A 22426-nucleotide genomic window follows, 5' to 3' on the forward strand; every position below is an offset into this window, starting at 1 on the left:
TAGCTACTAGATCAGGTTAGAGGCTGAATATTCTGTGGTGAGTGGCTCACCTTCTGACTCCCCAAAGCATCTGCACCACCAGCAAGGCATGTCAGGAGTGTGATACGCTCCATTTGCTTGGATGGGTACAGCTGCAACAACACTCGAGGCTTGACGCCTTCCAAGACAAAGCAATCCGCTTGATAAACACCCCATCTACTAGCTTAAACATCCACTCCCTCTACCACTGGCGTACTGTGGCTGCAGTGTGTTCTATCGACAGGACATGGCTTCTTTAGCAGCACCTCCCCAAACCCACAACCTTCACCACGTCGTAAGTCGAAGGGCAGCAGGTGCATGAAAAAAAAACATCATCTCCAAGTTCCCCTTCAAGTCACACACTATCCCACCATTCATTGTCGCTGGGTCAAAATCCTGGTCCTCCATACCTAACAGAATTATAGGGCTACCTTCACCACATGGACTGCAGTGGTTCAAGTAGGTGGTCCACCACCACCTTCTCGAGGGGAATAAATGTAGGCTTTGCCAACAATGCCCATATTCTGAAAATAAATATGGAAAAAAGTAGATAGCAGTGACATATTTAAGGGTAGTCTTGATTTAGACATAATGAAAGACTTACATTTATGTAGCACCTTTCACAACTATGGGACGTACCAAAGCACTTTACAGCCAATTAAGTACTATTGAAGTGTAGTCACTGTTGTAATATACGAAACGCGACAGCCAATTTGTGTACAGCAAGCTCCCACAAATGGCAGTGACCAGATCATCTGTTTTTAGGTGTTGGTAGAGGGATAAATATTGTCCAGGACACGCTGGAGAACTCCACCCATTCCTTCCTTCACCCCTTCTTCCACCCCCTTCCTTTCTTCCTCCACCCCCTCCCCACCACATCTCCGTTGGATGGGAGAGAAACTAGAGAGAGATGGGGGTTCAGGGCTAGGGCTGGAGGGGCCACTGTGGGGGTATCTGGTGGACAAGTGAAGGGGAGAAGCAGCAGAGTCGGCTAAATTAAAACAGAAAATGCTAGAAATGCTCAGCTTACAGCTTCCCACAGACTTTTCGTGGGCTTTTGAGCGGCAATTTCTGGTCATCGGGAGTCTGATAACAGCGTGGTGTTCTCTACAGGGGATCCGGGACCTGTATAAACAGGGCAAGCAATGGTGTGTCTCTTCAACCAATCAGATTAAAGAATCCTTACTGAGGCACGCAGAGTCTAAACCAGGAAGTGGAAGTTCGAATGTTTAGTTCATTGTAAAATTATGTACAGAAAGTGAAATAAAGAGAGGGAAAGAAAGATGGGATTAAGAGACAAAGAAAAATTAAAAAAAGTCTCCAACTATAATTAACATCTGAAGGAATGAGACTCCATACTTGTAAAAGTAAATTTTCAGTGCCAGAGAGGTGTTTGGTAGTAATTAAGACTTACCGTGTCGTTTAAAGTTCACTTGCACTTGAATGGACAAGCCCTAACTTTTTCTGGCGTGTTTAGTGGGTATCTAGTGGAGAAGTACCACAACTTCACGCCCTTCATTGTGTTTCAATGCTGAGTCTCTTGGCGAGGTACTAGTGTAGCGAAGCTTGTGGGAAAATCAGACAGCAACTTCCTGCTTGTCCTGGATGGTGCATGTGTGCGGATGCCGGAAGTTGTCCGATTTACTCCCTAGTAACGGTGAGCGCTGATGGCCTCATCATTGTTCCTACTGCAATATTGTTTTCTGAGCAAATGGAAAAATGTACTATTGTGAACATTTTTGGGATGCAAAAGTTAATGCATCAAATTCATTATGTTGGAAATAGTGGAGTTCATTTTTACGTTAATTCTGCATGAAATTGACCTTTTGGCTGTATACTTTATGTTGTGGGTCAACCAAAAAAAAATCTAGCAGCTTTATAGGTGTTCTTGAGAGACTAGCTTTGTTAATTACTTGTACGCGCCACAGTGGATGTAAGCAGCGCACACAGGCATACTTTTTGGCACATAGGTGAGCTTTCCGTGTACTGGAAGGCTTTACAAAGTCTGATGCACTAGGCTTATTAACAGCTTGTTGATATTTAAGTTTACTGTCAAAAACACTCCATGCGACTACTATTGTAAAAATTCTTTTGGTAGTCTTAGGGTACTTAAAAATGAAGAGAAACTTTTTAAACTGAACACCTCTGTTTATGTGTTTGAAACAACTGTGGTGTTAATTTCAGACAACGCCATCCTGTGAAAGTTATCTAAGGGCTAAGACTGCTATGTCCTTATTCTCTTCACTTAAATGGCACTTTCGCCCCCCTGCAACAACCCCCTCCCTCCCCCCCCCCCCCCCCCCACCGCCCCCCCCCCCCCGGCCCTACACAAACGTTTAAATTCTAAAAGCATGCTGATCACTTGTCACCCATCAATGGTAGCATGAAAATTACTTGTGGTACAATGGTTGCAAGAAAATCTTTTGTGTGTTAGACATCAGCTTTGTTTTACACAATTAAAGTATTACACGCTAGAATAATTTAAGTTGTATGTGCTAAATGGTGATGTAGTCTTTCTGTAAAGGCTGAATTTGTTTGCTGATGCTGGGCAGCTGTTGACTTATCCTTTGTGTGAGGGGGCTTCTTCATCAGTTATCTTGCTTTGTCACTTTCATATTGTGCTATAAAGCCTACATTTTATAATATATTTTAATTTTTTTTAAATACAAAATTATAACTTGTTTTCATTTTGTAGTTTGTCAATGAAAGTTCTGAAAAAAAAACAACACTTTTTTAAAATACCATCATGCAATTTCTTTCTAATGGCTGGTCAGATTTTCATTCTAGAAAAATAGTGAAAAATTCAAGAGAATTGATCAGATTCAATAAGTGGGTTTTAGAGGAATTTTATATTGTAAGTACTTGGTAAGTCGAAAGTATAACTGGGGTAGGTTTATTATGTTAAAGTTCTTGTATACCACTGAGAATGCAATGTGTTATGCTTAAAAGGAGAAGGGTGCTATGTTCTTTATGTATTACTGAAAAGATTGGTGTAGTGTAGCTGATGTAATATAGCTTGGTTTCTCTGGTGTTCATAGCTACTAACTGCTATATTTAGTTTATTTAAGCTATATTATATGTTGAGAGATACAAGGAGTTAAAATTGATTTTTTTTTCGAATTACCTGTGGGACCTGCGGTGGCTACACCTTGTTGAGCTCTTCTACTCTGCAACTCCATCCATGGCCATCCGTCCACATCCCTGTTCTTTTACCACCCCCGCCCCCCCCCCGCCCGCCAGTATTCTCTTCTGTGCTGACCGGAGCCTCGCCGCCTCTATCAGGGCAACTGGCTTAACTTTTAACAAATTATCTGCAGCTTTAAGTCTTTCACTCTGCTACTTTTTTCTTTTTATTCATTCATGGGATGTGGGTGTCGCTGGCAAGGCCAGCATTTATTGCCCATCCCTAATTGCCCTTGAAAAGTTGGTGAGCTGCCACCTTAAACTGCTGCAGTCTGTGTGGTGAAGGTACTCCCACAGTGCTTTTAGGAGGGGAGTTCCAGGATTTTGACCCAGCGATGATAAAGGAACGGTAATATATTTCCAAGTCAGGATGGTGTGTGACTTCGAGGAGAATTTGGAGGTGGTGGTGTACCCATGCGCCTGCTGCCCTTGTCCTTCTAGGCGGTAGAGGTTGCGGGTTTGGGAGGTGCTGTCGAAGAAGCCTTGGCGAGTTTCTGCAGTGCATCTTGTAGATGGTACACACTGCAGCCACGGTGTGACGATGGTGGAGGGGGTGAATGTTTAAGGTGGTGGATTGGGTGCCAATTAAACGGGCTGCTTTGTCCTGGATGGTGTTGAGCTTCTTGAGTGTTGTTGGAGCTGCACTCATCCAGGCAAGTGGAGAGTATTCCATCACACTCCTGGCTTGTGCCTTGAGGATGATGGAAAGGCTTTGGGGACTTAAGTGGTGAGACACTCTCTGCAGAATACCCAGCCTCTGACTTGCTCTTGTAGCCACAGTATTTATGTAGCTGGTCTAATTAATTTTCTGGTCAATGGTGACCCCCAGGATGTTGATGGTGGGGGATTCATTGATGGTAGTGAAGGATAAGGGAACCAAAGCAAGGGATCTTTAGATGACGAGGGAGATGGAGAAGATGATGAAACAAAAAAAGAGGGTGTATGATGCATGTCAGGTGAATTCTTCAAGGGAGAACCAGACCAAATACAATAAGTTGAGAGGGGAAGTGAAGATGAAAATAAGATTGGCAAAGAGAGAATATGAGAGTAGAATGGTGGTTAACATAAAAGGGAACCCAAAAATCTTCTGCCTACCGGCATGTAAACAAGTAGTAAGAGGTGGGGTGGGACCTATTGGAGACAAAGAAGGTGATATATGCTTAGAGGTGCGGGGCAAGGCTAGAATACTCCAAGTACTTTGTATCGATGTTTACTAAGGAGGTGGATGCTGACAAAATATCGGTAGAAGTGGAAAAGATCGAAGCGGTGAAAATTGATAGACAGGATATACTAGAAAGGCTGGGTATGCTTAGAGTGGACAAGTCTCCTGGTCCAGATGGCTTGCATCCCAGGTTGCTAAGGAAATTGGGGGAGGAGATAGCGGAAGGGCTTGCCATAATTTTCTAATCTTTCTTAGATGCGGGGGAGGTGCCTGAGGATTGGAAAGTGGCAAATGCGACACCATTGTTCAAGAAAGGGTGCAAGGACAATCCTAGTAACTACAGGCCGGTCAGTTTAACATCAGTGGTGGGTAAAGTTTTAGAAACAATAATCGAGGGAAAAATTAACAGGCACTTGGATAGGTTTAAGCTAATTAAAGAGAGCCAACACTGATTTGTAAAAGGCAGATTGTGTTTGACTAATCTAATTGAATTTTTTAATGAAGTAACAGAGAGGATTGATGAAGGGAGTGCAATGGATGTTGTCTACATGGATTTTCGGAAGACGTTTGACAAAGTACCACATCGAAGGCTGGCTAACAGAATTGCGGCTCATGGAATAGGTGGATCCGTGGCAGCTTGGATAAGGAATTGGCTTATGGACAGAAAACAGTGAGTTGTAGCAAATGGCTGGAGGATAGTAGACAGTGATGTCCCCAACGGTCAGTGCTGGGGCCACTGCTTTTTTTGATATATATAAATGACCTGGATATTGGAATACAGAGTAGAATTTCTAAATTTGCCATGACACCAAACTTGGGGGGGTGGCAAACGGTGATGATACCATTCGACTGCAATAGGACATAGAAGGGCTAGCAGAATGGGCAGACAAGTGGCAGATGGAATTTAATGCAGAGAAGTATGAGGTGATGCATTTTGGCAGAAGGAACAGGGAAAGGCAATATACACTTAATGGCACAGTTTTAAAGAGTGTGCAGGGACACAGGGACCTGGGAGTTGATGTGCATATGTCCCTGAAGGTGGCAGGACATATTGAGAGAGTGGTTAGCAAAGCATATGGGATCTTGGGCTTCATAAATAGAGGTATTGAGTACAAAAGTAGAGAAGTTATGCTGGTTAGGCCACAATTGGAGTATTGCGTCCAGTTCTGGTCACCACACTTTAGGAAGGATGTGAAGGCACTTGAGAGGAGATTTACCAGAATGGTTCCGGGGATGGGGGATCTTAGCTACAAGGACAGGTTGGAGAAGCTGGATTTGTTTTCATTAGAGCAAAGGAGGTTGAGGGGTGATTTGATAGAGGTGTACAAGATTATGACTGATTTGGATAGGCTAGACAGGGAAAGGCTGTTCCCACTAGTTGATGGTACAGGACTAGGGGACACTGATTTAAAATTTTGGGCAAGAGATACAGGAGGAATGTGAAGAAAAACTTTGCGCAACGAGTGGTGATGACCTGGAATTCGCTACTGATGGAAGTGGTGGAAGCGGAGATAAATGTTTTGAAGGGGAGACTGGATAGGCACTTGAGAGAAATAAACTTACAGGGTTATGGGGATAGAGCGGGGGAGTGGGACTGACTGGATTGCTCGACAGAGCCAGCACGGACTCGATGGGCCGAATGGCCTCCTTCTGTGCCGTATGACTCTGACTCTATGAATGTCAAGGGGCGGTTAGACATTCTTGTTGGAGATGGAAATTGCCTGGCACTTGTGTGACACAAATGTTACTTGCCACTTATCATCCCAAGCCTGAATGTCATCCAGGTCTTGCTGCATGCGGGCATGGACTGCTTCATTATCTGAGGAATTGCGATTGCAACTGAACACTGCAATCATCAGTGAGCATCCCCACTTCTGACCTTATGATGGAGGGAAGGTCATTGATGAAGCAGCTGAAAATGAAAAGATTCCCCCTGATCCCCATTGACTTCAATTATACTAGGGCTCCTTGGTGCCACACTCAGTCAAATGCTGCTTTGATGTCAATGGCAGCCACCTCACCTCTGGAATTCAGCTGCTATGTCCATGTCCATGTTTGGACCAAGGCTGTAATGAGGTCTGGAGCCGAGTGACCTTGGCGAAACCCAAACTGGGCATCAGTTAGTAGGTTATTGGTGCATAAGTGCCGCTTGATAGCACTATTGACGACCCCTTCTATCACTTTGCTGATGATTTGAGAGTAGGCTGATGGGGCAGTAATTGGCCGGATTGGATTTGTGTCTCTGTTCTTCCAATCTTATTGTCCAATCGCCACTTATACCTGAGGACCTGGCTGTCCCTGGGGAATTAGCACCTCTGATGCCAGGACTTGCTGCTCTGGTGGCTAAAGAATTAGAACTGTTTGTCCACACATTGTCAGACATTTGGCTGCTCTGTTGTTGGTACCACTGCCCTAGCCCAGTGTTGTCTAATAAGTTAGCCACTAGTCAGGTGTAGTTAATTGGGAACCCAGATATAGCCGATTGCATTTTTGATTAGTAAATACAAAATGAGTAACAGTCCCTGTCATTGGTGATAAGAACATAAGAACATAAGAAATAGGAGCAGGAGTAGGCCAATCGGCCCCTCGAGCCTGCTCCGCCATTCAATAAGATCATGGCTGATCTGATCCTAACCGCCAATCCACTATCACAGAACCATCTCCTGAATCTAACAGAATTAGACACACGAAATAGGAGCAGGATCAGGCTACACGGCCCCTGGGCCCGCTCCGCTACCCACAGGGCCATGACCGATCCGAACCTAGACTCGTGTCCAAATTCCTGCCCGTTCCCCATAACCCTTAATTCCCTTTACTTCTAGGAAACAGTCTATTTCTGTTTTAAATTTATGTAATGATGTAGCTTCTACAGCTTTTTGGGGCAGCATATTCCATGGACCTACCACCCTCTGAGTGAAGTAGTTCCTCCTCATCTCAGTTTTGAAAGAGCAGCCCCTTATTCTAAGACTATGCCCCCTAGTTCTAGTTTCACCCATCATCGGGAACATCTTCCCCGCATCCACCCGATCCAACCCCTTCACAATCTTATATGTTTCAATAAGATTGCCTCTCATTCTTCTGAACTCCAATGAGTAGAGTCCCAATCTACTCAACCTCTCCTCATATGTCCATCCCCTCATCCCCGGGATTAACCGAGTGAACCTTCTTTGTACTGACTCGAGAGCAAGTATGTCCTTTCTTAAGTATGGACACCAAAACTGTACGCAGTATTCCAGGTGCGGTCTCACCAATACCTTGTACAACTGAAGCAATACCTCCCTATTTTTATATTCTATCCCCCTAGCAATGAAAGCCAACATTCCATTGGCATTCTTAATCACTTGCTGCACCTGCATACTAACCTTTTGAGTTTCGTGCACCAGGACCCCCAGATCCCTTTGTACTTCAGTACTTTCCAGTTTCTTGCCATTAAGATAATAACTTGCTCTACGATTTTTCCTGCCAAAGTGCATAACCTCACTTTCCAGTATTGTATTCCATCTGCCAAATCTCTGCCCACCTGTCTATGTCCCCTTGCAGGTTTTTTATGTCCTCCTCACTCACTACTTTCCCTCCCATCTTAGTATCATCTGCAAACTTTGATATGTTACACTCGGTCCCCTCCTCCAAATCGTTAATATAGATTGTAAAGAGTTGGGGACCCAGCACTGACCCCTGCGGAACACCACTAGTTACTGATTTCCAGTCTGAGAATGAACCATTTATCCCAACTCTCTGCCTTCTGTTAGATAGCCAATCCTCTATCCATGCCAGAATATTACCCCCAATCCTGTGATTTTTTTATCTTAAGCAATAATCTTTTGTGTGGCACCTTGTCAAATGCCTTTTGGAAGCCTAAATACACTACATCCACTGGTTCCCCTTTATCCACCCTATATGTTACTTCCTCAAAGAACTCCAGCAAATTTGTCAAACATGACTTCCCCTTCATAAAACCATGCTGACTTTGTCCTATTAAATTATGATTATCCAAATGTCCTGTTACTGTCTCCTTAATAATGGACTCCAAAATTTTACCTAGCACAGATGTTAGGCTAACCGGTCTATAGTTTCCAGCCTTCTGTCGACTGCCCTTTTTAAATAAGGGTGTTACATTAGCAGTTTTCCAGTCTGCCGGGACCTTTGCCGAGTCCAGGGAGTTTTGGAAAATTATTACCAATGCATCCACAATCCCTACCGCCATTTCCCTCAAGACCCTAGGATGTAAGCCACCAGGTCCAGGTGATTTATCCGCCTTGAGTCCCATTATTTTACCGAGTACCACTTCCTTAGTGATTTTGATCGTGTTTAGCTCCTCCCCCCCCCCCCCTTTAGCCCCCTGTTTGTCCAGTGTTGGGATATTCTTAGTGTCTTCTACTGTAAAGTCTGATACAAAATATTCATTCAGTGTTTTTGCCATCTCCATATTTCCCACCATTAATTTCCCGGTCTCATCCTCTAAGGGACCAACATTTACTTTAGCCACCCTTTTTCTTTTTAAAAACTCTTACTATCTGTTTTTATATTTTTTTGCTAATTTACTTTCATAATCTATCTTCCCTTTCTTAATCAACCTTTTTGTTATTTTTTGCTGTCTTTTAAAGTTTTCCCAATCCTCTATCCTCCCACTAGATTTGGCTACCTTATATGCCCTTGTTTTTAGTCGAATACTATCCTTAATTTCTTTACTTAGCCACGGATGGCTGTCTTTTCTTTTACACCCTTTTCTTCTCAGTGGAATATATTTTTTTTGGAAGTTGTAAAATAACTCCTTAAATGTACACCACTGATCATGTATCGTCTTACCCTTTAATCTATTTTCCTAATCCACTCTACTCAATTCCGCTCTCATACCTTCATAGTCTCCTTTATTCAAGCTTAGCACGCTTGTTTGAGATCCAACCTTCTCACCCTCTAATTGAATATGGAATTCAACCATGTTATGGTCACTCATTCCAAGGGGATCCTTTACTTGGACATTTTTAATTAATCCTGTCTCGTTACACAGGACCCGATCTAAGGTTGCTTGCCCCCTGGTCGGTTCAGTTACATACTGCTCAAGAAACCCATCCCTAATACACTCAATGAACTCATCCTCAAGGCAGCCCTGCCCAATTTGATTTGTCCAATTAATATGATAGTTAAAATCCCCCATAATTATAGATGTTCCCTTATTACAAGCCTCAACTATTTCCTGATTGATACTCCGTCCAGCAGAGTTGCCACTGTTCGGAGGCCTATAGACTACGCCCACTAGTGTTTTTTTCCCCTTATTATTCCTTACCTCCACCCAAACTGTTTCATTATCCTGATCTTTTGACCCAATATCATTTCTCTGTATTAGTGATTCCTTCCTTTATTAACATAGCCACCCCACCTCCCCTTCCTTCCTGCCTGTCCTTCCTGATCGTTAAATAACCTGCTATGTTTAATTCCCAGACATTGTCACCCTGCAGCCATGTTTCTGTAATGGCCACAAGATCATACCCATATGTAGTTATTTGTGCCATTAACTCATCTATTTTGTTACAAATGCTACGTGCATTCAGATAGAGAACTTTCAAAGATATTTTGTGACACTTAGTTCCTGCTTTTGCCCTTTTTATTACTTTACCTTTTACTCCATACCTTCTGCCCCTTCCTGACATGCTCTGGTTTTTAATTTCCCCACTGCTACCTAAGCCTATGCCCTTCTCTGTTGTCATTTTTATTATTTGCTCTCTAGGAACCTCCCCCCCACTAGTTAGTTTAAAGCCCTCTCTACAGCCCTAGTTATATGATCCGCCAGGACTCTAGTCCCAGCACTGGCCAAGTGAAGCCCGTCCCAACGGAACAGCTCCCTCCTGCCCCAGTACTGGTGCCAGTGTCCCAGGAAGCAAAACCCATTTCTCCCACACCAGTCTTTGAGCCACGCATTTAACTCTCTAATTTTATTTGTCCAACCAAATTCGCTCGTGGCTCAGGTAATAATCCAGAGATTATTACCCTTGTGGTTCTGTTTTTTAATTTGGCCCCTAGCTGCTCAAACTCCCTCAGCAGAACCTCCTTCCTTGTCCTATCTATGTCGTTGGTACCAACATGGACCACGACAACTGGATCCTCCCCCTCCCACTCCAAGTTTCTCTCCAGTCCAGAGGAGATGTCCTTAACCCTGGCACCGGGCAGGCAACACAGCCTTCGGGACTCTCGCTCTCGGCTGCAAAGAACTCTATCTATCCCCCTAACGATACTATCCCCTACCACTACACCAGTTCTTTTAACTCCCCCCCCCCCCCCCCCCCCCCCCCCACTTGAATGGCCCCCCGCTCCACGGTGCTGTGGCCAGGTTGCTCATCCTCCCCGCAGTCCCTGTTCCCATCCTCACAGGGAGTAAGAGCCTCGAACCTGTTGGACAAGTGCAAGGGCTGCGGCTCCTCCAACACTACCTCCTGGATCCCCGTACCTGCCTCACTTCTAGTCACACCATCCTGACCCTGGCCACACACGGTATACATGTGTACTTTTATCTTTTTATGCATTTGTTGATAAAATGGTAAGATGAAAAGCAGAGTGTGTGAGTGTTTTTTGATTGTTGTGTGCACTCTACTTCCTTGATAACTACTGATTGGTTATCTGTTAAAATGGTGTGTAACACTGGTGAAAATGTTGGACTACAGAATCATAGAAACACCAGCAAAATTTTATGGATAGAGGAGCTATCATTGTTGACAGCTCAACCAATTGGGATAACCATTCCAGGCCAGCAGAAGAAAGTAAGCCCAGCCAATAACTAGCAGCTCCAACAGGGCACATCATGGCAAAGGGTAAGCAGCATTGAACCGCATTCTGAATGAAGCGCAGGAACTGGTCTGGTATGACTCATTGTGTGAGTCAATATTCTGGGCAATCATTTTGATGAAGTCAGCGTATCGCTTGAACTGCTGGACAAAAACTTAAAAGCTGTACTAAGATGTGCTGTGTCTGATCAACTCATGGCAGAATTCCAAATTTTGGTGAAAGAGAAAGATTGCAAAGTTTTGTGCTGAATGGTGGTAGATATTTCTGAAGCACATTTACCTGTATTGTGTGCAAAGCACTTTCTACTAAACTTAGTGCATGTGGCTAAAATTATGTTGCCATAGCCATGCATATGGCTAGTCAGTGATTAATATTGGATATTTTCCCCCTCTTCCTATGCTCTTGCTTGTCTTCAAGCTTCTTTACCGTTGCTACCAAATTCCATCCAAACTGCTCTGCTGGTTCCCTTGGGCTGAACTCTGCTGCTCTGCGCTACCTTGGGTTGAACTCAATGGCCCTGCTGGCTCCTGGCCTGATGTTCACTGCTCCACTGGCCTGCATTCTGTTGGTTTCTGGGCTGATCTGTGCTGCCTAGCAACCTCCTGGACTGAACTGTTGCACTTTTTCCACTATATTTTTGGGCTGCCCTCCATTGGCCTGCTGCTTTCCTGGACTCTGCTCCTGGATCAAGTTCCATTCCACTGCTGGTCGTCCGGATCGAGCTCTGCTTTTTCTGCTGGCTTCTGCACTATATTCTTATTGCCTTTGTTACCTCTAGACTTGACTATTCCAATGCACTCCTGGCTGGCCTCCCACGTTCTACCCTATGTAAACCTGAGGTCATCCAAAACTCTGCTGCCCATGTCCTAACTTGCACTAAGCCCCGTTCACCCATCACCCTTGTGCTCGCTGACCTACATTGGCTCCTGGTTAAGCAATGCCTCGATTTTAAAATTCTCATCCTTGTTTTCAAATCTCTCCATGGCCTCACCTCTCCCTATCTCTGTAATCTCCTCCAGCCCCACAACCCCCCCCCCCCCCAAAATATCTGCGCTCCTATGATTCTGGCCTCTTGAGCATCTCTGATTTTAATCGCTCAAGCATTGGTGGCCGTGCCCTAAGCTCTGGAATTCCCTTCCTAAACCTCTTCGCCTCTCTACCTCTCATTCTTCCTTTTAAGACGCTCCATAAAACCTACCTCTTCGATCAAGCTTTTGGTCATTTGCCCTAATTTCTCCTTAAGTGGCTTGGTGTCAGATTTTGTTTTAGAACACACCTGTAAAGTGCTGTGGGAAGTTTTATTATGTTAAAGGCACTATATAAATACAAGTTTCTGTTGTTGTTGATTCTGCTCTTGGTTTCTGGATCATTCTCTGCTCTACCAATGACTCTTGGATCAAACCCTCTGCTGCCTCCAGAATTTGTCTTTACTCCTCCATTGCCTTCTGCCTCATGACAGGACATCAAGATAAGGAATGCCTATAGGCTGCTATTCCAGGTGAGAGTGCCCCCATTCCCTGCTCCTGTTTTGCTGTCAGCTCCTCCACCTCCAACTGTGTCCCCTTTCACATTCCCCGTCTTCAGCACTGTGTTATGATGAACCTTTATAAAGCACTGGTTCGGCCTCAACTGGAGTACTGTGTTCAATTCTGGACATCGCACTTTAGGAAGGATGTGAAGGCCTTAGAGAGGGTACAGAAAAGATTTACGAGAATGATTCCAGGGATGAGGGATTTCGGTTACGTGGATAGACTAGAGAAGCTGGGGCTGTTCTCCTTAGAGCAGAGAAGGTTGAGAGGAGATTTGATAGAGGTGTTCAAAATCATGAGGGGTCTAGACATAGAGAGAAATTCTTACCATTGGCGGAAGGGTCAAGAACCAGAGGACACAGATTTAAGGTGACTGGCAAAAGAACCCAAAGGCGACATGAGGAAAAACTTTTTTACGCAGCGAGTGGTTAGGCTCTGGAATGCACTGCCTGAAAGGGCAGTGGAGGTAGACTCAATCGTGGCTTTTAAAAAGAGAATTGGGTAAGTACTTGAAGGAAAATTTTTTTGCAGGGCTAAGGGGAAAGAGCGGGTGAGTGGGACTAGCTGAAGTGTTCTTAGAGAGCCAGCACGAGCTTGAAGGGCTGAATGGCCTCCTGTGTTGTAACTATTCTATGATTCTGTGCCCCCTCCATTCCTCTCCTCATTTGATACTATTGCATAGTCTACCTACACTTGCCCGTGTCCCAGTCTGTCCATCTTGAACAAACTCTTCTTTGCTGCTCAAGGCAGCAATCACAGCAGTTTCATCCTCTGCTCCCAGTGACCATCCGACCCAGCTCATTCCTCGGGGATTAACTTCCTCCCTATTAGGGTTGCAAAATTCTGGGAATTTTTAAAAGAGGAAACTTTCCATGGGAATTTTGGGAATTTATGGGAATTTAGAGTTTTTTTGCACACTGATGGTTTTTGTCTCTGACCCTTATATTATCTTTGTCGTCAAAATAGACATACTGTTCCATACAAATAAAAACAGGCTTTCAAAACTTTATTTAGGTTATAATTTTGAACTTTATTGAACCCCCACAAAAAAGACCCATCTAAAATAAAATAAAAAGAGCGTCAGCTTATTTAGCCTGTAATTTGTCCTTATTTTGTCCCTTTGAGTCTTCTACTCATGAGTCTTCTGAGTATTCTACTCATCATTGCTCCTCCTGATTCTCTGACTCTGGCTCTGACGTGTCCATTTCCTCCTCTGTGTCAGTGTCTAGCTGTGTGGTGGACACTTCTGTATCTGGCTCAATAAGTTGTAGGTTCGCCCGGATAGCCACCAGTTTCTCCACTCTCTTGTTAGTCAGCCTGTTGCGCATCTTTGTATGCGTATTCCCAAAAAGTGACCAGTTTCGTTCAGAGGCCGCTGATGAAGGTGGGATTTGGAGTATCACCGATGCAATAGGTGACAGGGCCTCAGATGCACAAAGTCCCTTCCACCAGGTATGTGCACTGATATGCTTGCATGATTCCCATATCCCATCCCCATTCCAAAGACCTTGCTTGGTAGAGAACTTTGCCAGACTTCCCAGAACTTTGCCCACATCCAGATTGAGATGGTGTGAGAGGGTAGAAATCACACTGTAAGCGCTGTTGATCTGTTCTCCAGAAAGTATTGGTCTCCCAACATGCTTTGGGTCCAGCATGTATGCTGCAGCATGAATCGGCTTGACACAAAATTCTTGACGCGTCTGTATGAATTGAACAATTGCCTTCTCCTCTGCTTTGAGCAGCAGGGATGTGGGTAGGGCAATGCTGATTTGTTCTTTTAAATCAGTAAAAAGCCTCAGAACATCTGACAAGACAGCTTCATCTCCTTCAATCTGAGCAATTGCAGATGCTACTGGTGAGAGTAGTTTAAGGCTGCTAACCACTCTCTCCCAAAACACATCATCCAGCAGTATTTTCTTGATGGTGGTTTCCATATCCCCAGACTGGGATATTGCCATTTCTTGCAGCGACTCCTTACCCTCCAGAAGGCTGTTGTACATTATGACAACACCACCCCATCTAGTGTTGTTGGGCAGCTTCAGTGCGGTGTTCTTGTTCTTTGTCATTTGCTTGGAGTTGTAGGTTGCTGCAACTACCTGTTTTCCCCTGACATACTTAACAACTTGCTTGGTTCTCTTGTACAGTGCTTCCATGGTTCTCAAACCCATGATGTCCTTGAGGAGCAGGTTAAGCCCATGAGCTGCGCACCCAATAGACGTAATATGAGGGTAGGCCTCCTCCACTTGAGCCCAAGCAGCCTTCATATTCGCAGCATTGTCAGTAACTACTGCAAAGACCTTTTGTGATCCAAGATCGTTGATGACCGCTTTCAGCTCATCAGCAATGTATGTGCCTGTGCTCTTGAAGAACACTGGGAGAGGAGTGGAGACGATGTAGTTTATGATGCCCTCCCCTCGTACATTTGACCACCCATCTGAGATAACTGCACCACAGTCTGCCATCGCTATCGTTTCTTTGAGCTTTCCTTGGACTCTGTTATACGCAGCCTCCAGCAAATAAGTAGACAAAGCATGTCTGGTGGGAGGACAGTATGCAGGGCGAATAACATTGAAAAATCTCTTCCAGTACACATTGGCTGTGAGCATGAGGGGTGAGCCTGTTGCATATACAGCTCGAGCAAGGCACTCATCTGCATTCTTCTGGCTATGGTTATCCATTGTATCAAAGAACCTTCCAAGTGGGCCAGGAGTTGCTGATGATAAGGAGCCTGATGCTGAATGAGAACCATCATCTTCTTGAATGGAAGCAGAGGAACTCTGGGCTGACTGCTGTGAGCTTTGAGTGAAGTTGTTGCATTTGGATAAATGCTGCTGCATCTTTGTGGCATTCTTTACATATGGCTTTCTACAGTGTTTGCACATGTACACAGTCTTTCCATCTTTAATGCCTGGGGTAAAATGCTTCCACACATCCGACGGTAAACGTGGCATTGTTCTATGCAGAGAAATAAAGGGCATTCATCTCTGTGTCGAACTGCGGTCGATCAGCACGATTGCAACAGGGTGAGTACGTTTCTGCTGATGCTCCATGTGATGGAAGCATGACCTGTACACACACGACGCTACATCACCAATAGTGTATTATTTTGTATATTTTAAATTGAAGGACAACAGAGTTCAACAAGTAACTGGTTTATTTGGTATAAAGTCTGATTTACTTACTGCATCATCACAACATCAGCAGAAAACAAAATGACTTCCCTCAGGACCCCTAACCTGGATCTTAAAAAAAACTATAGCAGTCTTACAGATGCCTGCAGGCCAAACACAATTCGATATGCAAATATTACAAATAGAGGGAGCTAATCGCTCATCCACTCATCCAACCAATCAGGACACATTTGTTCACAGTCACACACAAAACTTGTAATTATTAAAACAAGCCAAGTAAGAAGATAAACATATATTGATTAAGAAATTCCTTAATAATTAAGATTCCATCTCTGTTAGTAATTTATAGCAAGGACCTGTGGGGGGGGGGGGAAAAAAAAGAAAGAAATACAAAAAAAACAATATTATGCTAGCATGTGCTTTTTTGGGCAAAATTCCCAAGCTAAACTTCCCGTGGAAAATTTACCGGAAACTTTCCACCCCTTTGCAACCCTACTCCCTATTCCTCTTATACTGCCCTCCCTCCAAACTTCCCAGTGCATTATCTATCATTGCTCTCTCTATTACCATCCAGAGTGTCCGCTCATTCGTGACCAAGGTCATCGCCATTCACAATCTCGGCATGGATGAATTTATTGATATCGTAGCACTGATGGAAACCTGATTTGCGAGTGGCGACTGCTCCACCCCATCACCAAATCCTGCATCTCTTTGTACACATTTCATCATTTGCCCTGAACAAACTGCTGTGGCAGTGGTATAGCTCTTGTCACCAAGTTTCACTTGACCCTTTCTCCTACTCCTCTGGCACCACCCTCTCCCATCCAACCTGTGTTTTACTTAAATTCCTTGTCATCTTTGTCCTCCTAAGACCTACAGGGACTGAGTTTCTTCCTTGGCCTCTGCAAAGTGACTTCCCATCCTTTGTAATTGCTGCCTACACTTAAACTCTCCTTGTCTCACTCCTCTAGTCCCCACTCTTCTGAGTTCTCTTCCTTCCTGTCCTAGCTCAATCTCTCCCATCACAAAAGATCTCTCGTTCACACCCATGGCCACCCCCTTATCCTTCTGAGCTGATGCATTCTTTCCATTTCTGAAGCCTCAATCACAGTGGCCAACTCTCCCACATCTTTACCACCTACATCCTTCCAAACCCACTATTCTCACCTGCCATCCCTGGATCAAACCAAGCTCTGTCACAAATTCACTCAAACTCCTAACTTCCTTTTCTCTGACTATCCACCTGTCGTGACCCCTCTACTGCTATGGATCTTCTCGACTTCTTCCTCGCCTCTTTGTTTGATCCTCTTTTTCCATCCCTGTGTCTCCTGGTATAGTTTGTACTTTTGCTCTCGGATCTGAGGACCACAAACTTGAGTGTACCTGGCACACGACTGGTCTAATAATTTGTTGCTGGATATAGTTCCACCATGCAGAGCTCTAATTTGCTTCCCTGTCTTTAAGATGATCCTAAAGGGCTTATTTTCTCCATGATGTACTGCCTTTTCAACCCCTTTTCCTCAGCCTCTCTACTCCTCCCTGCAACAAAGGCTTTTAGTCTCTGAGACTGATATTAAATGTGCAGCTGCCTCTGCTGCCACCTCACCCTAGCCCTGATTCCCTGTCAAACTGCAGTTTCTCTCCTCTGCCCTATTAAAACTCCACTCTTCCATGAGGCCCATCTCCTGCTTCCTTGATCCCTTCCTCACCCAACACCTGATCAATTACCTTTCCTGACACCCCCCCCCCCCCCCCACCCCTGCTCGCTGACATTGCTTCTGTTGCCCATGCTTTCTGAAAATAGTGACTTGTGCTGGAGTATGGTTTCATGGGTGCCAACAGTCCTCCAGTACTTTTCCCAAGTGGATGTTTCTGTGCGAACCTACTGTGAATTGTAACAGGTTATTCAACCATGGAAGGCATTGCAGTCGAGTGACCAGATGTCAATTTACATGCACTGGATAGCAACAAGGAGCAGGCACCTGGGCTGACTTTTTTTCCTTCCTTCCCCAGTCATGGAATACTGAGGTAATTTAGTGCCCCCCCCCCCCCCCCCCCACTACTGTCTCAGCTGAGAGCCACTACTCTGGCACAGATCAGGGATTGAACTTGAGAAGTTCCTGGTTCATGTAATTCAGTACCACACCACACCATGTGATGCACTTACCCACTGACCCATTAATGAAGCCCGTTTCTGCTGCAGAACTACATAAATATTCAATGAACAGTTCTTAATTTATATTTTTATATCAGTGTTGCAACTTGCTTTACCTTTTACCAGGATCTGCTAGAGAAAGGCAGGAACATACAGTTTTACTTCCTTTCTCAGATGATCTGGTACAGACAGGCCAACTCCACTTCTAAGGGAAATCTAAGTGAAACTGAAGGATCAGATTTAAAATCTGAAGCTGCTTTCTACTGTTAATATTGTGTCTTATATCCTTGTATTCCACCAAAATAATGCTAGGATGGAGGTATTCTTCCTTTCACCTGTGGCACAAACTTGGTTATATAAATCTCTATGGAATTATATCTTTTGACCTCATAAAATTCTGCAGCTTTATGATGGCATGAGGTTCAAAGATATAATTCCATAGAGACTTATATAACCAAGTGCAAAACCAGTCATGATTCAAGTAGCAAACTGCATTTATACAGCACGTTTAGCATTGAAAAAGTGTCCCAAGGTGTTTTGAGCAGACATTTGTAACCTCCTTATTTGCATAGAATGCAACATGACTACTAGTACATTTTCAGAGGCACATGTAATGATGCAGGCTGCGACTGAACTTTGTAAACAGCATATACTGTATTATGCATGCATTGCAGCCTGTTGTGTTGCACATGGCAGCAGAGAAGCCCAACGGACGAGACATAGGATAAATAATATTGATCCAGTACCATTCGCACTTGCAGACTGCAATAATTAAGGGTTAAATTACAGCTGAGGATAGAATGTGAATTATGTACCATACCCATTTTGCATGCCTGTTGTTAAATCACATTGCAATGATGCAAATAGATTTCTTGCAGGTTGCTGTGTATTTGGATGCAGGAAACTAACAATTGTTCTGCGCAGATAAGAGCATTAATTTCATGGTTTACACATGTACATTGAGTTAAAATCTCATGCAAAGACTTGTGTCCTCATTGTAAAATAAACTGGGGGAAAAAAGTTGCATAACCGTATATGTAGTTTAATTCAGTACCATAGGGTGTTTCAATGACCATAGATTCAAGTAGAAAGGGCAAGTTTAAAAAAAAAAAAAAAAAAGTTATAACCCCCCCCAAAGTTTTAGGATTAATGCGATGCATGCAGTCTGCAAGAGAGTCTTGTATCCACAGTCTGAACAGTAATATGGTTTCCCTGCCCCTACACTTGCTTAAAAACCTGTTCCTTCTCCAGCTTTTTCCAGTTCTGACGAAGGGTCATCGACCTGAAATGTTAATTCTGTTTCTCTCTCCACAGATGCTGCCTGACCTGAGTATTTCCAGCAATTTCTGTTTTTATTTGATTTCCAGCATCTGCAGTATTTTGCTTTTGTAGTACAGGAAACACTTTTTTTTTTATCCGGGACCGGCGTGGTGCCGGTTTATCAAAAAGTCCGGATTACAGAGAGTTATAGTTAAAAGGTACGAGAGCTCCATACACAGCAACAAATCCAGGCTTCCCTGTTGCTTGGCAACAACTGCAGGAACCCTGGCCATAGACCAGACGTCCCTGTTGCTTAGCAACAAGTGCAGAAACCCCCGATTACACAGCCACAGATCCAGGAACGGCCACTAATATGAAGAAAAACTTAACTGAACCTACTCCTGAATTTTGCCGGTTAACCGAGATTTCCGGTTGTTTGGGTGCCGGATAAAAAAGAGTTTCATGTAATATGGTTTAATAAGTCAAACGCGGGCACACTCAAGTAAATAAAATAGACAATTTTAACAATCATTGAAATTTCTGAGTTGTCTACCCTATGATTTAATTGTGTTTTATACTGTTTGGTTCTCTGTTTCTTTTTAAATGCTGGTCTCTGTTTAATGTGTCACCTTCTTTGTGTTTTTAATGAACCCTTCTCTGTATTGATTTTCATAAGTGGGGTACCCTCATCCCAAGTCCTGATCTCCCTTTCAGCCTCTATAATACTTTGTTAATAGCAAATAGGAACTGAATTAAGAGGACACTCTGGCACTCTTATTTTTACAATTGCGATCATGAAGTTGAAAGAAATCTCAGGGTTTTAATAGAATCATTCCTAAAATGTCCAAGCACTGTAGAGCAGCAATGATCAGAGTAAGTGTTCTTGTAAGTGTAATATTGAACTTATTTATAAGGACTTCCAGAAGGCATTTGACAAAGTCCCACATAAGAGACTGTTGACTAAGGTAGAAGCCCATGGAATTGAAGGCAAATTATTGACCTGGTTAGGAAATTGGCTGAGTGACAGGAGACGGAGAGTAGGGATAATGGGTCAATGCTCTAATTGGCAGGATGTGATTAATGGTGTCCAGCAGGGATCGGTGTTGGAGCCTCAACTATTCACAGTATTTATTAACGACTTGGATGATGGCATATGAAACTCATATCCAAATTTGCCAATGACACAAAGATAGACAGCATTGTAGACAGTGTAGATGAAAGCATAAAATTACAAAGGGTTATCGATAGATTAAGTGAATGGGCAAAACTGTGGCAAATAGATTTCAATGTAGGCAAATGTGAGGTCATCCATTTTGGACCTAAAAAGGATAGTACAGGGTACTTTCTAAATGGTGAAAGTCTAAAAACAGTGGAGGTCCAAAGAGACGGTTGGGGTGGGGGTGGGGTCAAAGAGGCTAATGGAATCCTGGCCTTTATATCTAGAGGGCTAGAATACAAGGGGGTAGAAGTTATGCTGCAGCTATACAAAGCCCTGGTTAGACCACAGTTGGAGTACTGTGAGCAGTTCTGGGCACCACACCTTAGGAAGGATATATTGGCCTTGGAGGGAGTGCAGCGTAGGTTTACCAGAATAATACCCGGATTCCAAGGGTTAAATTACGAGGAGAGATTACACAAATTAGGGTTGTATTCCCTAGAATTTACAAGGTTAAGGTGTGATCTGATCAAAGTTTTCAAGATATTAATGGGAACAGATAGAGAAACTATTTCTGCTGGTTGGGGATTTTAGGACTAGGGCGTATAGTCTAAAAATGAGAGCCAGACCTTTCGGGAGTGAAATTAGGAAACAATTCTACATGCAAAGGGTGGTAGAAGTTTGGAACTCTCTTCTGCAAATGGCGATTGATGCTAGGTCAATTGTTAATTTTAAATCTGAGATTGATAGATTTTTGTTAACCAGAGGTATTAAGGGATATGTGGAAAAGGCGGATATATGGGGTTAGGTCGCAGATCAGCCATGATCTCATTGAATGGCGGAATAGGCTCGATGGGCTCAATGGCATACTCCGGTTCATATGTTGCTACAACAATAGAGTACAAATCAAGGGAACTCCTGCTGAAACTGTAGTGTATGGTCAGACTGCGCTTCGAGTACTGTGGCCATTTCTGGTTTCAAGATTCAGAAGAGACACTGAAGTCCTGGAGGCAGTTCAGACATGAGCCATGAGACTAGAACCGGTTCAGAGATGAGCCACAAGACTGATCACTAACATCAGAGGACTGAATTGTGAAGTAAGACTAGAAAAAAAAAACTTGGGCACTTCAACTTGAAAAGAGGCAACTGAATTACAGAATTAAGGTATGGAAAAGGTAAAACAGGAACATCACAAACTGAACTGTGACAGTAGGGAAAAGGGGCCATCAGTTCAAGAGCAGTAAAAGGCAACTTTACAGCTGATGCCTGGATACTCTTCACAGTGATCAACAATTGGAATGGATTTTTGGATAGGAAAATGAAGGTGAATAGCTTAAATCATTTAAACAATTGGTTTCTGTTGGGGGGGGGGGGGGGAAACTGTGTGATCTTTCTGGATTGATGATTTAAGATGGGCTGAATGTCCTTCCATATCTATTTATCTTGTCACAATTCAAGTCAAAGCAGGTTAAATAAAACCGATCTTTTTACAAATTTAAATGAAGATGCAGCTTTCCTGCTGCTCGGAAGCTCTTTGTGAGCTTCAATTTGCAATGAATTTAAGTATGCGACATTTGGTCTATGCACTTTTTGCAATTTCCAGCTTACAAATAGTTTAAAATTGGCTGCACTTGCACACTACAAATTTGAATATTAAAAATGGTCAATTAAGAAATATTTGGTAAGTACAGTCTAAAAATTATATTTAATCGGTACAGTACTGAGGCAATCAGAATATCCACTAGCAAGTAAGACAGTTTAAAATGTGTCTTGCAGAAAAGGTTAAATACTATTCTTTTCTGTCTAGCTAAATGTAAATCTGCATGCTGTATGAGGGATATTTTTCTCTGAAATGCCAGTCACAATTGAGCCAAAACACAACCCCGATTAATCGGTAAATTAGTATTAATGCTTGATGCATCGTCATTCCAATTAGCTTTCAGCTTTAAAAAAAATAAAAAATAAAAAATCCATAAGCATGGGCTTTTCCTTGAAGGAAACACATAATACGGCTGAGATCTACGGGAAAAATCTCCTTGAAACTTGGTTATTTGT

The 22426-nt window shown here is 43.4% G+C and overlaps 1 protein-coding gene across 6 annotated transcripts in view; it reads left to right on the forward strand.

Annotated features, from left to right (window-relative positions):
* Positions 1–22426, forward strand: part of LOC147120352 (obg-like ATPase 1) — a 229376-nt gene that overhangs the window by 40056 nt on the left and 166894 nt on the right. For 3 of the 6 annotated variants that reach the window (XM_085986163.1, XM_085986161.1, XM_085986165.1), the window contains one exon: positions 4868–5052. The exons of 2 other annotated variants lie outside the window; for them this stretch is intronic. In XM_085986163.1, the coding sequence (XP_085842289.1) occupies positions 4868–5037 (170 nt within the window). In that variant the 3' untranslated portion in view covers positions 5038–5052. Of the gene's footprint in view, positions 1–4867; positions 5053–19269; positions 20580–22426 lie in introns of those variants that run through there. One more of the 6 variants, XM_085986164.1, reaches the window with a different exon arrangement.

Source organism: Somniosus microcephalus, chromosome 4 (genome assembly GCF_052327205.1).
Source record: "Somniosus microcephalus isolate GS21.2 chromosome 4, FLI_Smic_1.0, whole genome shotgun sequence".
Taxonomy (NCBI): domain Eukaryota; kingdom Metazoa; phylum Chordata; class Chondrichthyes; order Squaliformes; family Somniosidae; genus Somniosus; species Somniosus microcephalus.